At 43.7% G+C, this 16546-nt stretch overlaps 1 protein-coding gene across 1 annotated transcript in view; it reads right to left on the reverse strand.

Moving 5' to 3' along the window:
* Positions 1-343: 343 nt before the first annotated feature.
* Positions 344-16546, reverse strand: part of CTNNBIP1 (catenin beta interacting protein 1) — an 82075-nt gene continuing 65872 nt past the window's right edge. Inside the window, exon 5 of the mRNA XM_069241171.1 lies at positions 344-4243. Coding sequence (XP_069097272.1) covers positions 4185-4243 — 59 coding nt within the window. The 3' untranslated portion in view covers positions 344-4184. The remainder of the gene's footprint in view (positions 4244-16546) is intronic.

Below are 16546 nucleotides of genomic sequence, written 5' to 3' on the forward strand. Positions count from 1 at the left end.
TGCACTGCACTCCATAGGTTGGTTCTGTCAGTTTGAAAATGATTTCCCTTCCCTGGGCAGAGACGTGTGGGCGACTGTAGGGTGTCTGTGCAGGAGCTGCAGTGCTCTGTAATATGGCGCGGATGTGCAATGGCTCGAAATTAGTTCTCCAATTGAACAGGTTGACGCAGTCTCTTCAACATCCCAGAAACAGCTTACAAAAACGTTTGTTGTTCACCCCCAGTCAATCTCTAAAAGTATCAGATGGAACTCAAATAAGGCCAGAGGTTTCAAAAACCATAATGCACCAGTGTTTCAATTGTAATCATGCCCCGCCTCCCAGAAAATAAATCAGAAACACGGCTAGCAATTAAAAACTGTATTGTTACTTTCCCACTGTTACATTTTCAGTTAAATGGAGAAAACACAATGATCAAGGCAAAAGTTCTTCCCTGTGGGTATGTTTCGAACTGGTTTGATTTGAAGGAAGTGCGAAGGTCAGAGGTCACAGAATAATGTCTGTTCACCAGTGACAGAAGATGCTACCATAATTCCATGCACGCCCTAGAACCAACCTCAGCTCTATTAATGGAACCGGCTGCGTTGTTGGCCACATTTTGGGACTGCTGCTTAGTTGCAAAATGGAAACTATGGGTCCTTGTTCCCGCCCTGCAAGCTAATTTCAGTTTTTGCTGGATACAGACTGCGGCTGGATGCATTAAACTGGAGGAGCTTCCAGCGGTACTGCGGACCAACGTGCAAACCTAAGGACATGTTGCCAAAATACGGGTGTTCCCCACCAGTTATGACCGACAGTATGAACATTTTGACAAAACACTGCAATTATTATATACTCCATTCTCGCATGTTTCTTTTAGGTCTTAAAGTTCAGTGGCAGATTGCAATCTGTAAAAAATGCTCAGTACTGTCCCCATATTGGACTATAGCCCTTTATAAAGCCATGTTAAGGTTCTGAACCTTCTCACTGGACGTCATCCTCAAACATCTATCAATCAGAGCGTCTAGCCTTTAAACACCCAACACCTTGGAGGGGCCATGTGAAAACAAGCATAGCACAATAAGACTGCTGGTGTTCGTGCTATGCTCAGCACATATGTCGCCTAAACCTGAAGTCACTTGCCTCCTCGTCTGATGTTTCATCCTGAGATGGTCTTTTTGTGATTGAAGGGTAGCATTTTTTACTGCAGTAACATCTTATGCTTGTTTTTCAACCTCTTGATCATTCACCTCTTGGTACCTGTGTAGGATCCAACATTCTCCATATCTGCACAGTATTTTACCCATGTTTCTAGTATGTGAGCTCAGTCAGAGAAACCATCATATCATCCACAGTTAAAAAATGCAAACTTCTGAGAGAAACATTTAAAAAGGCAAATGTTGGGTGTTGATCTTATGACCAACCACACCACTGCCACATATTGGATCCTCTCAAAACCTTTGCTTTTTTTATGCAAAATGATGAGGAACCCGCAACTGAACGCCAGGAAGAGGCTTTGTTAAAAGCTAGGACGGTGCAAAACTAATAGCAGACATTTTAGTAATGGCTAGCCAGTGTCTCGTTAGGCAAGCATCATGCTACGTGCAAGCAGAGTATGCTGTTTGTAGCATTTTCATATTAAAGTCTCAGGGAACAATGTGTTCAAATTTGGTATAGCACGATTCTACAACACACAAATGCTTAAGTCGCCAATGGGCGCAGCTTAACTTAGTCTCGGCATCCGTCCACATTTCGGTGAGGCAGACTAAATGATTAACAGGCAGACCCCAACAATATTAGGGCCCCCTTCTACCTCCTCTTCCACCGCAGTCCATTAACGCCCATTCGTGTCTTTTTTATTTGCACAATTGGCCTTACCCTGTATTCCTACTCAAATTGAACCCCCTTGCACCCTTTAAGCCTGTCGTGGGGCAGCTTGGAAACATAGTTTAATGTTAAAAATAAAGAATGTGGACCTCTTCCCTTGGAAATGCTTCCACTGTCAGAGGCGGCAGATGTATGAAATGATGCGTTTTAGGAGGAAAATCAACCCTATGGGAACCAGCCCCCATGCCCCAGGGAACAATTATGAGACAGCCTTTCATGGAGCACCCAAAAACATCCTCAATTGATGGCTACAAGCGCCCACACCTGAGGATACCGTCATGGAAGCTAACAGCCCAGAGACACGATTTAAGGAGCAAGTGCCTTCATGAAAATCCTCACAGGATAGTTACCACCTCCCCTGTCGGCTCTCAGGATATGGAAGCAGCAGCCAAGGTACATTAAGGGAGGGAATTCACTGCATCCAGGACGGAAATATCTAATAATCTCAACAGCAGAAGACGACTCTTAACCAAAAAAAAACAACAACAAAACAGGAATGGACGACTCCTAATGAACGATGTGTAAATAAAGTATGAAATTAATGTGATGATCATTATTGTCATATCACAGACTAAAGATCCATGACCGTAGATACAAGACGAACAGATCAGTGCACAATAAAAAGGGGAACCCTGCCCACATTTTTGGACTTCCGTTAACTAATGCAGTTGAGGGAAGCTGCTAGCCCAACCCAGGACAGAACCAAGAAGTGGCCGCAACCAGGACTTAGAGACAAATAAACCAGTTGGGACTTTGGCACTAGCTCATGATCCAAATGAGACATTCCTGTGCTCCAGAATCCCATCAAAGAATACTGACCAGCAGCCTCACACGCAAATAATTTTTTGTAATGCCAATTGTTATCTTGGACTAGGATGCCCTATTTCTGCTCTCGTGCAGTCTAACCAGGGTAGCTCATCAGAATCGCTTTCATCTTGGCTGCTCTCAGTCACTCCTGGATAGAACTTAATTCCCCTGGGAATCATGGCAAGGAAACATGGTGTCATTAACAATATATGCAAGAAGGCAATATGGTGAGCACACCAGGATGTTTCATAGGCATGGAAATAGTAAAGTCCCACCATGAAAAGTCAGAGGAATGATTCCAGGGTTCAAGCAGGGCCTAAAATTCCCAAGTTGGGGCACTACGTGCCATGATCCAAGATAATCAGGGTCGACAGAGCACTTTGAAAAAATTTTTTACTGCAACGGCCATCGTGGACAACTCCCGCCCACAGATTAAAAGTGAAGATCAGCCCTTGCAGGCGACTAAGATGCTGGACCCCTTTTACTGCTAACATGACAGCAAAACAAGGAAGCCAACATCATCCTTAGGGTAAACTTTCCGCTTTATGAGTAGAAGCAGCCAGAAATATTATTGTAAATATTTCCATCTTTGCTAATGACAGATCAGAGCTGACATGACAGAGATACCATCTTCCCAACAATACCTGTTGCAAGGTAAACAATTAGGACTGCTTCCTCATAGACTAGGTTTCTATGTTTAGGGTGGTAACATGGTCGGTGTTAACTGCAGGGGGCTTGAACAGCCTCTATCTTTAGAGCAACAAATGGCGTCAGACACCTGCCAGCCAGCAGCACAGACAAAACAATCACAGTCCCACATCCTACTAAGCCCCGTGTCCCTCTGTGAGTAAAATAAATATTACAAAAGCACCCTGGGGTCTTTCAAGTCAGCAAACTCAGTGTAACATCAACTGAAGAGAGCAACAATCAGCACATTCATAATACTATATAAAAAAGTCAATGTCAGCAGAACGCCTGGAAACAATCACAATTGAAACAGCAACAAAATAGACCAATCAGAAGACAGCTCCAGCTCTTCACCCGTGCTCACAAAATGCATACTCCTTAGTTGGGGGCCACGAAGAAGCTAAGCTGACCAGTCTCCCCCGAAACCGAACTCCAGACACACTGTTGCAGGGCAGAGGGAGGAGGCCGGAATCAAAACTGTGAAGGAAAGGTTCATGTTGTTGGTGATAAAATCAAACATTCATGGTATGCTTTCCTCCTCCTCATGTTTTACTTCTGCCAAAGCAGAGGAAATCCATTTTAAGTCCGTCGTGACAATGCCATCGACGTCTTCTGTGCTTCATGACAGTCCTGAGGAGTGTATTCAAGGAGGCGAAGCTGGAGAGGACATTAAAAAAGGTGAACCCTCCTCTCACAAACACATGGCTCAGTCAAAAATAAGAAAGAAAAAACAGACCACCACTCAGTAGACACCATGGCCGGTCAGTACCCCCCTCCCATCCACCCTTTAAGTCCTATTGTTTCTCCAGATTCAAGATATTTCTGGTTATTGCCTTCTGTCCTCTGCTTCGGATTTAGAAAACGCCATTACCACGTCCTCTGCACCTGAAAAGCACACATGTGAATAATATTAAAAAAACAATAGGGTTAATACATAAAATTCATTCAACATGCATACACAAATATTCCTAAACCATTTGTAACTAAAGTCAATAGTTAAGAAACAAAATTAATAAGGATTAAGTCTCATCTTTTCAATGTAAACAAATATATATATATTTTTTCACTGAGAAAACAAAGGTTACAGGGACGTTATAGTTAAATTCAGATTTTGCACACACAAAACCATAGAAATTTAGCAGCAGTTATAGTTATCTCAAGTAATTATTGCTCGTGCCCTCCTCATGCACTGCCAATTATACCAGCAATAAATCACTTATGACATCTTCTATGACATCATTGATAATATCACTGGCACATTAGCAGTGAAATTTATGATGAGAAAAAAACTGTGCAAGGTGGGGGCACGAGTTAAAGATTCTTGAGATAACTACAATTTGCACTTATCTGTGAATAAACATATATATATAAAAAAAAAAAAAAAAATTTTGTTTTGCCGGCGTGCTGCAGTGCTCATATTCTAAGACATGACATCTGGTTACTGAAATACCCAGTTCTTGATTGTTCTGATTAAGAAAAAAGGTCGAGCCACAAAAGGCTGTTTAAGGTGGTACAAACTATTCCAGACAGTACTTAGGAGCATTAAAGTGAGAGACCCAACCAGCACAACGCACATTCCTTAGAAAGTTTACTTGAAACGTGGAAAACTGGAACACGCAGGAAAACAACACGGGGAGACTTCTGGTCAATGAAAAACATACCACAGTACTAAGAAATATCACTTGCAAATGAGAACCACATCCCTGAGCAATGTGCAAACCACAAAAAGGCCTGAACATTGGGGAACTAGTGGGTATTGTATTGTGGTGAGGTCTCGGTGCATGCACAGCACTGCTTGCACATAAGGATTCCATTTATTTAAAGCACACATACCTAATCTGTAGGAAGGTGTCTTCCACACCAGGTGTGAATTCCATTCAAGATGGAAGAAGGTACAGATTACAAAGAACGCCACAAAACGTCCAATACAAAACAATCGAAGGGCTCTTTTCGCTAGTGGTATTCTTTGTCCTCTGGTTTTGGAGCGCACAACTGAAAACAGGATGTAGAGCCTTCTACTAAGAAACGCCAATGATTTTGCGAGCAATCAGAATGTTAAATTGTATGGGCCTTATAATTTCAATAAATTGTAATTATAGGGTGTATTTAAAAAATAGTAACTTTCCAGCTTACAAACAGTAAATTCGTTGGGTTCTGCATTTTCTTGTAGCATGGAATACCGCCCACATTTTATTTGACATTATTCTTTGTTTTTGTGTAATGTGGGCACATCTTAAGGGTGTAAACAAGACTGTCAGATGACAGGGGGAGAAGGATAGCGGGAGCAGGTCACTGGAGCCAGGATGACCGCTTTGTTGCCGTCCAAAGGCCGGTTTCAAACCGCGCATTTTTAAGTAGGTTCTGAGCCCTCGACTACATACACAGGTACCTTCCAGCATCTTTTGGTGTACTTGGCTTGTGTTGCACACACCACACAGCTCAGAGTATATTCTTGAGACAAACAATCTTTTAATCGCCTGTCTGTCATTAAACCTGATTCCTTAGCCACGTGACCTCCATTGCGAGACTGATGAAGCATCTCCAAGGCCATCGTGTCCTTCTTGCTCTCCGTGGAGACATGGTGTCCTACCAATGGCACGTCATGAAATGGCTCCTCTGAAGCAGATGGGGAGGGCTGAAGCCCAGAGATGCATCAGTCATTCCACACTGTGCCTCAAACGTAGCAGTCACCGAGAAAGCGTTAATGGAAGTTAAGCTTTTTTTCTGGTGGTTACTTCTGCTTCAGGCTCAGACTGTGGAGCAACAGCAAGATGGAGCGAATAAACGACTGCAGAAAGCAGAGGAGCCCAGCAGCAAAGCCCGCTGCACAAAGCACAAGGGTTCAGAAAGCACAGCAGACTTAAACACACGGTACAGTTTATATTTATTGTGTAGTATAGCACACACCTCACAACCCAATTACCTCAAGGTGCTTCGGAGAAAAGTAAACTGAAGGCCAAGAGTTGTGTTAATAATACACACACTAGCACTGAAAAGCAAGCACAAAATGTACATTATCTGCAATTGGGCACCAGAGGGTTCATGGCAACAATAACTTCCCTTGGACCTGACATATTGAACGTAACACTTTCATGCTCTGGCATTTAATAGGTATTTGCCTGGGGAAGGAAGGCACGGTATTCCCACCAGAGTGTATGAAGACGGGCATTGAGGATTCGCTTTTATTCAGTCCCTTCCCATTGGTGGCAATGACATGTTCATGTTCAAGCAGTTCCTGGGTCGTAGCAGTCTCATAAGTGTGGTTGAGATTTTTTTCTATGTGAACCAAGTCTTAGTGTTAGAAGGTGTACGTTTTTAGTTCAACTTGAACAGCAAGATGGTGTAAGTCTAGAGCACATCATTAACAGGGTTGTTTCGGTGGCATGGTGCATCTACTGCAAAGTGTGTCCTGTCTCTACTTCTGCATCTGGTGTGGGAGTACCCACTATGGCCCTGCCAGAGAGTGAAGTAGAGGGTGGCGTGGTAGTGTTTTGATCTTCTCAAGGAGATACATGGATAAACATCCTGTTAAAAATGTGTCCTATAACATATCTTGAGTAAGATCATGGCCTACACAGGGAACCAGCGAAGGCTTTCTAGTTGGGTTACCACAGGTGGGCAGTTTTTAGCCTGCAAATGGGGTGTCCAGGGCGTGATAGGCTTTAAAAAAAAAAATGTTTAAGTCTTTCGATCTTACATGCAGAGAGACTAATGTAAATAGTCTTACAGTAATTGAGATGCTGATTTGTGTGCTGAGGCACATGACGCCAAGTATCTCATCTTCGTTCTAGTGTTTTGGCACGAGGGGGACCCGGGGCACAGTGATTCAATTTTATTGACCGACTGAGATGGTCCTGGGATGGTAATTTCCATTTCTGAGCCGTTTAGTTTTCGGCTGTTGAGTCCCATCCAGGTCTTGGGGCTTCAGGAGCTTAGGAAATGGAAGGAAGTAGTTTTTCTTCTGTGACACCAAGGTAGGTATAGGAGGTGAATGAGATCTTGGAGGTGTGTAATATAAATATTGAAGAGCAGGATATTTTTAGTTTGGGGGGTGTGAGGGTGGAGTGGCAGTGGTTTAAATATACTCTGCATGAGACTGCCCTGGGTGGCGACGATAGGTAATTTACTCATACCCAGGGCCAGAGAGAGGAAGGATGTAAATAATAGGAGTGTTCCATGTGGGAATCGGGCCACTAATTACCGGCAGTGGATTAGGATTTTGTGGTCCATTATTACATCAAAGGTGCCTCAGCGGTCTAGAGCGAGGACAACTTCATATAGTGGGAGTACAGCTACCACCGGACTAAAACTGCAGAACACAGCAGGAGTGTGGAATGACTGCAAAATGTAGAGGGAGTACACGGAGGCCCAATGACCACAATGAACAAAACGATTGCAGGCACAATTGCAAGCCAGAACATGAATCCAGAAACCACTGCACAGGCGACTGCAGTACACACAAAGTGCCGCTAGCAGGTATGGCAAGGGTAGAGGAACAGCTGCAGAACAGTGGTTCAGGAGCCAATGAAAACCCGTAAACCACGGCAGAATGCAGCAATTACTATCGGACACCTGAGAATGCACTGACTATTGCAGAATCGCAGAAACAATTGTAAGATAACTGCAAAAAACAGCAGTACACAGACACCACCTTAGAGCACTGCTGAAATACAAGCTCCTCTAAACAGCACGGCAGGTGGACGGAACTACCACTGAAAGTAAGGAGCGTGCAGTAACCACAAAAAAAAGGTGTGCATTAAATGCGCGAAATTTCAGTGTAGAACTTCAGACCAAAATAGAAGTGTGGGAACCACTGCTGAATAGAGTGGGGAGTAACAAAACAAGCATAACACATGGGTGGTGCTAAAACCACTGGAAATCTGACCACAGCAGAATACACCAGCCATGCAGGAGCCTCTGCATGTTAGTGGCAGCTCCGGGTATCATTACAGAAAGAAGGGATGCGGGGACCACTGCAGGACACAGAGATACAGACATCAATGCTAAAGAGAAGGGTTGCAGGGCCCAATGCAAAACACAAAGGGTCTGCAGGACCCACTGAAAATGTGCAGAAGGGATCCGCAGTGCAGAGATTACAACAGAATACACCAGGATCCAGGAATAATTGTACGAAAACTGCTAAAAATAATGGGCTGTATAAAGAACCGCAGAAAGCATTGTAGAATTTAAGCGGTGCAGGGAAGGTGCAGAAACTACTGACAAGGAACCGCCCAATACAACAGAGCTGTAGAAACCACTGGAGGAAGCATTACAAACCGGGGGACAAGAACCACTTCAGAATACATCGTGTTGCGTACAAACACGCCTGCACCCACGCACAATGAACTCAGCCATTCTGTTTTGCATAATGTCTGCATGTGCTGGGTGTGAGTCACATGCAAAGCAGAGGCGAGAACGGTTCTATTTCTACCCTCACCCGTCTCCACTACCTGCGTGTGCTGATGAGGAAGGAGTGACTGGCACTGTCCTGTTTCTACGCACTCCATCCCATAGGCCTGCTCCCCCCCCAATCTATAGTAGTTGTCACTGTCCTGGTTGGACCCTTCCTCGACTGCTCACTACGTGTGTTGGCTGGAGAGGGGAGCAGTATCAGTCACGGGCGTGTTCTAACCCCTCCAGCACGCTTGGTCCTCACCTGCCGCAGGTGCTGGATACAGAAGCAGATCAGTCACTGTACTGTTTTCACCTTTACCCAGGCACTCATTACCTGTAGGTGGTGAAAGGGGAAGCAGCAGTCACTGGTTCAGTTTCCGAGCCTGGTGCCCCTTCTCTTCCCCCTCCCCGACCCCTTTACGGGGGACACAATAGCAGTCAGTGTCCTGTTTGCACTAACAACCTTCCCCCCCCCCCCCCCCCCCCCCGATAGTGTTCATCTCCTGCATGTACTGGGGAAGCATTGCAGTCACTAGCCTGCTTCCACCCCACTAACCCCTAAAACCACCCCACCACCTGCAGACCGTGGGAAGGCAGCAGCAGTCACTGCACAGTTTCCGCGCCTGGTGCGTTCCACCTGCACTGCCCTATTTCCACCCCTCCCCCGCGCGCCACCTGCATGCGCTGGAAGCAGCGGTACCCAGATCACCCAGAGGACGCCACGAGCTATCAGGCTCCTGTCGTTGCCATGGAGACGGCAGTCGTCTAATCTCCCGGGATTACACCGAGCTCCAAGCAGCATTACGGCTCGGGGTAATGTTCGCAGCCGAGGGATAGAGAGGAGGCAGAGAGCGAGCTCAATGCCGGGGAGCAGCGGGGAGGTAGTGCCCACCATGGAGACTCGGGGCAAAATTAACAGTCTGCTCTTTCCCTGTCCGAAAGACCACACCTGGGGTGAAGTGGAGGATACCAGGCGCCTTTCAGTTTAGCACACAACAAATTCGACTAGCTGCGCGTTTACACCTCGAGGTGTAGGGAAAGAAGCCCCAAGTGGAGGCCTAGGACCAGTGCCTAATTTGTAAATAAAAACGTGCCGGTGCACAAAACTCTCCTCTGAAACACGCGGTTGCTGCAATGAAATGTGTCAGCACGGAATACGGAGGCAGAGTAACTCTGAAGAAATCTGGGGCCTCTTTAATCTATTTATAGCCACTCACTGCCCCTCCAGCTCACTCTTCAAGCTTTCTAACTCTGTGACGTTTTTTCGCTTTTCTCTTCCTCCGTCTTTCCCATATGTGTCTTTTGCTACAAGAACTCGCAGCAAATGCTTGAGGCAGAACAATAAGCCCAGGCCCACAAAAAAAGTGCCGGTGCTCAGCACCGGAAACAACAAGCACAAATTAAGCACTGCCTAGGCCTAGACCTCCGCTACCAACACGTGCCGCCAATCGAGCGTTCCAACTCCTCTGGTATCCGATTGTAGCAGGGTGTATTTTCTGAGGCTGACAGCAGACGCCCAAGCAAGGCAGTCCGTTCAGGTCCTTCCCGCCCTACTTTTTCACATCTAGAGGTAAAGCCTAAGGAGTTGGGGTGAGTTCGCAAAGAAGCCTAGAAGACACGAGGCCTCACAGGCCCACTCCAACTACAGCTGAGTACTGAATCTGGGATCTACATGACAGCAGCATATCAAGACTTCGGGTTCGCACATCTGTATTAGAATGTTACAGGTGGGGTGACCACCTGGCACAGAGGTAAGTTCAGCATGGGACTGTAAACACAATCAGGACAAAGGGCCAAAATTCAGGACAAAAAGGAGGATTGACCATGCCCCACTGGTTTAGCAATGCATTCATTTTCTATTTTTTTTACATTGCACTACATATTCACTATGCTGTGAGGCTGACTCTAAGTATGGTACATTCAGAAGGCACAGTATGCCCTTGTCGAATAGTAAATTGATGCCCTTGAGCAAAGTGTCACAAGAATACCCAGTCCTTCTTGGAGAGAAAGCAACAGAAACATTTTGATTAGGTTTCTAAACATTTCAATACACCTGGCAGTCTGGGAAATATTAAGATAACTGACTTTTTCACCTTCTGCTAGTTTGGGTAAGTTGAACAAAAAAATCTGGCTCACCTGACACTCCACTAGACGCCAAACCTAAAACAAGCATGTGCAATGCAAAAGGTCTCTCATTTGTTTGTGTTAGAGCTATTGGCATTGTAAATTGTTAACTAGACTTTTCTTGAAACATAAATTGGTCAATACTGCCTCACAATTTTAGTCTTTTCCTGCCACATAATTCCAGTGGCTACTGCACAGGATGTTTAAATATTTAGAGTAGTTGTGGCTTTTAAAAACAATTAAAGTGGTGCATTTCATAAGGCAGTTACTCAGGAATTTTTAACTGCTCTCCCTCATGTATTTAAAATTGTGTTCAGATCCCAGGCTGCCATATCAGCAATATTTTGTTGCCTTCACTTTCTGTAAATTTCAGTTCTGTATCGTCACATTCAAAAACTACAAGTACCAGAATTTAAAGGACGAAACCTGAAGGTATTAGGAGTACAGAATGTAGCTCTCCACGCAGTCCGAGACATTAAGCAAAATACATTTTCTCTGTTTAACAGAGAGACTAAGGACATGATGTTTAACAATGTAAACTTTCAGCATTTGAGGGAAATACGCTTGAATAACCACGTTTCAACATAGTACTTCATTTCAAAGCACTCTAGATAAGCTTTACCATTACCCAGTTCAAGAGTACTTACGAGCCTTCGAAGGAAGAGTTACCATGATTCAAATGTGTGACCTGCAGTTCATATCAGAGATAAACAGCAAGCAATAATTTGCTAGCTTGCAGAAAATGTGTTTAGTGACTAGAGCCAGCTACAGTGTGTCTCTATTAGTAGAGAGTTTCACAAGGATTTTTCCTAGGTGCAGATTTGAATTGAAATAATAAAAAAAAGTGTTGTAAAATGCACTATTGCCAACCCATGGGCAGCTAGTTACACATGACCTGTACCAGAGAAAAGAGCTGAGAAGGAACTCAACAGAAAGGTATGGGATAAAAGGTAGGATGTCAGATTTACTCATAACAAGATTTTACAGTGAACTGTAAACAGTGGCAGGGAAAATGAGCATGTAAAGGGGGCTGAAGCAGAAACAGTTCGAGTAACAGATTATGAAGGAAAGGTTGAAAGTGTGGCAGAAAGAGTAGGAGAGAAAGGGATGAAAGGTGAACAGAAAAATACAAAAAGCAGCGGAACCTTACAGAGGATGGGAGAGTACAAGAGTGTGAATGAAAACAGACACAGGGAAAGAAGAGTGACGGTTAATAATGAAGAGTAGTGCACTGATTGCAACAGATAGAATAACTTCTACACAGTGACAGAGTGAAATGAAGATAGCAAACAGAAACTTGAAGATGACTGCACTACCTCAAGTTGTGTAAACGTCTGAACAGAAATTGGAAAAGTATTTTCTTTTTATGTTAACAGAATGAAAAGTCTTGCAAGCCTTGTCTCGCCTTTCAACGAAGCTCTATTGAAGATAATAGCGGAGCAGCCTGAAAAGATTTATGGCCCCAATAAAGGAGATAAGCAATGCCCTGTGGGCTGATATCAGAAGGGGCTATGGAGAAAGAAAGGCTCCAGATGCCAGGTTCTGCAAGCTTCACATCATTCCTTCAAGGTTTAGCTACATTCTACATGAAAGGGCATATTGTGGCTTTCCTGAGCCAAATGTCAGTGACATAGGAGGAGGTGGGAGGAACGGAATACTGCAATAAAATGCAGGCAGCTACCAGCCTAAAACATCCACAGTGAAAAGGCAGCAACAAAGAAATGACTAAAGTAGTCTGTCACAGCAACAGATAAAGAAAGCAAAGTGGAATAACACAATAGTTGGTCACTTCTCTGAAACAGAAAAAGGCAGAACTGACCACTAGCAAGCAAGAATTTTTAAAGGACACTGCAACCAACAAATGAAATTGCTTTAAGCCATAAGAATTATACTAAAAGTATACACAAGGTCGAACCCTTAAGCTCAACCTAAAAATTATACACAAGTTTGAACGCTTAGGCTGAACCTAAAAATAATGAGGCAGAGTAGATGGTATGCGTGACAGTCTCACACCGAATGGCAGGATGTGAGGTACCCGCAACTTGTCTGTAGTCTTACAGCACCAATAATGCCCGGCTGCTGCAGCAATAAGAAAGAGAAGAAAAAGAGGGGACAAATCCCAAAACCAGATAGGTGCTCTATGAGTATTGGAAAGTATTGCTTACCTAGAAAGAAGTCTCATTAGGGAGGCCCGAAACAGAAGAGGCACCTGGTTGAATAAGCAGCACCCTCCCACCCAGGCAAACTGCTGGTGCGATGGACCAAGGGCAGTGCTTGTGAAGGATGGATAGGGGCCGACCTCTTTGAATGTTAGGCCCTGGGCAACTGCCCACTCTTTCCATGTCTAAAAATGAGTCTGCAGTGAGCCAAGCCTGAGCCAGTTGTCTGACTGATCCCTAAATGCCAAAGAGCAAGCAGAACCTTCAAAATATGTGGGGTATAAATTACACAACAAATAAAATACAATGACATGATAAATACTTTAAAATGTATTAAGTGTTTCTTTAGATGGAAGTGTTTCAATTTAGTATATTAGATCACAAAATTGCACTAATATTTATTTGAATTGGAAGTTTCTAAACATGAACTTTAGAACATTTATTAACCATCTATACTGATAAAGCCAAGAGAGAATAATGGGTACAAATTGTCAGGTGTCCCTTATGTCATGGATATTATAATTTTTATAGAAGAGGAACATTACAGGCTATTGACACACATATAGGTGAGGTTTTTACGCAGGAAACATCTTGAACTGAATATCTTGATTGTGCTCTCAAATGTCACTATCAAATAAACTAGACACAAGAACTAACTTGATGTGAGTTAAATCACACAATTTAGTCATGCAGGTGAGCCAGGATTTGCTCACACATTGTGCAATTAAGCAACTGACTAGATTACTTTCTTTTTCTCAATTCCTTTAAGCACTAGAAGGCAGTGTTTCATACAGTTCTGTCAGAGGCATAGTACATCGCGTTAAGTAATACAGATCACAGGTTAATTTGACACAATGTCTAAAAAGGAGTTACATAGTAAAGGTGAGGGACTGTGGGCCAACATATGTTAACAACAACGGCTTTCTCAGTGATCGAAGGGCATTAAAAAAGTATGGATACTGCGATCTTAAGTACAATAGGGGTGTGGTTAGTGTGCGTGGAGGCAGAATCAAAGGCATAGCTAAAAAGACAAAAATATTCTATGACAATTTTTTTACCTTTTACCATCAGGTAGCTGCCTAAAAAATGGTGGACACCTTAAATGAAAAGTAGAAGCAACTTTAAAAAAAAAAAAAAGTGGGGACTACACTATTTTATGTTATGAAACATCTGTTGGTTAACGTGATCACTGTAGAAATAGTGACTTGTGTATGTTTAGTGCTATGGGGTCTCTGCCTGTCACAGAAAGCACTGTGAAAGTGTAAGTCATTAGTTTAAATTTGCAGTAAGATGGGCTGCCACAAAATGTTGACATAAAATTATTACAAAAGTATTTTCAAGGTGTACATTTTAGTAATATGGATAATACACCTAGTACAAACAGTTTTATAACTGTCCATTAAAGGCAGGCATCCCACAACTCAGCCTGAAACACCCCCTTACAGTACCTCTAAAAATAATGAATGTTTGTCTTCTGGAAGCTTAAGTATGTCTCCATCAATTAACACCAGCTCCGAAGCATCCTCTACAGGTAAAACCAACTTTACCGAGCTGCATTTCTGTTCAGGCAGCTGGCACCCTAGTGAGAAGGCTTGTTTCTGTACAGTGACTCGGGTCACAGCACACAAGACCTTCCACTTCAGCGGAGAATTTAACTGTAAAGTTGGTCTTTTATCAAAAAGGCTAAAATTATGGACACATTCCGTCCATTGAAAATCTTTATCACGGACAACCGACTTTGGGGTTAATTCACAGACAGTCCCGAAAATTACAGACAGGTAGTCACCCTAGTTACATGATGAGGTCAAGGGACAAGGGGGTGGTCCGACTGACCGTGTAATGGAGTCCATATAAGTCAAGTTCATATTATTATTGGTGTGGCCCAAGTCATATTAGCAATTCCACGGATGCTAAATTCCAAGCTTATCTTGAAGCATGGCATTAATAAAATGCACACCATGGAAAAGACCAGAAATGAAAGAACTCATTTATGACTCAAGAACAAAAAACAAGGAACTTATGTATTTTGTGTGAGCCAGCCAAGCAGTGCTAGGTAGCCTTGCATGGCATTCCTTGAACCCTGAAAGCAGGAAACAAGCCCCAGGAAAATAGGTGGCGAATAATTGGTGTAGGTAATGTGCATCAATGTGACCTCATCATTTCAAGGCACTAACAAGCTAATTGTACCCTCCATTAGTCATATGTTAGGTAAAAACTTAACAAATTTAATACACAGATCACATGCAGGGAAATCAGAGGTTTATGATAATACGTTTTCATTGGTGCCTTGAAGAGACAGCCTGATTGTTTGAGGTCTATAAAAAATAAACAACATTTTTCCAAATGGAAATGTCGCATGCATATTTTGTAAACATCAGGGCCACTGGAATTATGGTATTGTGCAGGTGCAGATTTTTTCATATAATTATGGTTTTGCTGCATTTGCCACATAAACAATCATCTGAAGCATAATCAGCAGATTGCACCAAAAATGTTTCTAGCTCAAATGGATCAAAAGTTACAAAAAAATGTGGCAACGTGGTCGCGCCCTGGAGAAGGGCTTTGACAATGTTTAACTGGTCATGTTTCAGTTGCTTATTTCTATTTTTGGTTGTAGAACTGGAACTAATGGGGTGAAATATTTGCCCAGACAGTATTACCAGGTGAAAAAATAATGAAGTGATACTATAAAAAGATGTGGCTCATAATTTAGTGAAACCTGCTGCAAAAAAAAAAAAAAAAAAAAAAAAAAAAAAAACAACTGTATATATTATTCTTTCGTTGCGAAACGGGCGGGGCCTTGTGGGATGACCTGGACGTGGGGAGTGCACTGTGCGCTCCCCTCAGTGCGCATGTGTTTTTGGCCGGCCGGCCAAACACACATGCGCAGTGTGCTCTCTCCAGCCGGGCACTGTGTTGTAGGGCTGGAGAGAGCAGGCACAGGGTCCCAGTCTGCCTGGGAGCACCCTAACTGGGCGCTGCCAGCCATTCCAATTGCTGCTCTGAGCAGCGTCAGGATTGGCCGTAGGCAGGCTGGGAGCCTGTGCCTGCCTGCGGTGACGAGGGAAAGGAGCGGCGCGGCGGCAGAACAGGTACGTTTTTATTCTCAACTAAATGTCTGCCCTTACCATCTCCCCCCTGACCCTCCCCCCGCTTGTGAGCGCAGCGAGCCACGACTGGCCTCACTTATGTCCAGCCAGTAAACAATGTGAAGTGTACTGACCCAACTCTTGGACTCTTATCAGATTGTTGGTGGAACCCAAGAACCACAAGTCTGCATGACCTGGCGTCAATAGTATTTTCAGGCCTCTCAGGGCTGGCCCCTCCATCAACAGAACACTGCAGAGCTAGGAGGGAGATTCCAACACTCTGAGAAGCATTGTAAACTCTATAACTCTGTCCCCTTCAATCTGAATGTCTCTGAACTAATCCAATTCGTGTCATCCTTTGTACAAATCAGTTTACCAGGATTAAGCATTATGTAAAGGAAATGTTTTCAGTGTGGTTGTCA

Source organism: Pleurodeles waltl, chromosome 6 (assembly GCF_031143425.1).
Source record: "Pleurodeles waltl isolate 20211129_DDA chromosome 6, aPleWal1.hap1.20221129, whole genome shotgun sequence".
NCBI lineage: Eukaryota > Metazoa > Chordata > Amphibia > Caudata > Salamandridae > Pleurodeles > Pleurodeles waltl.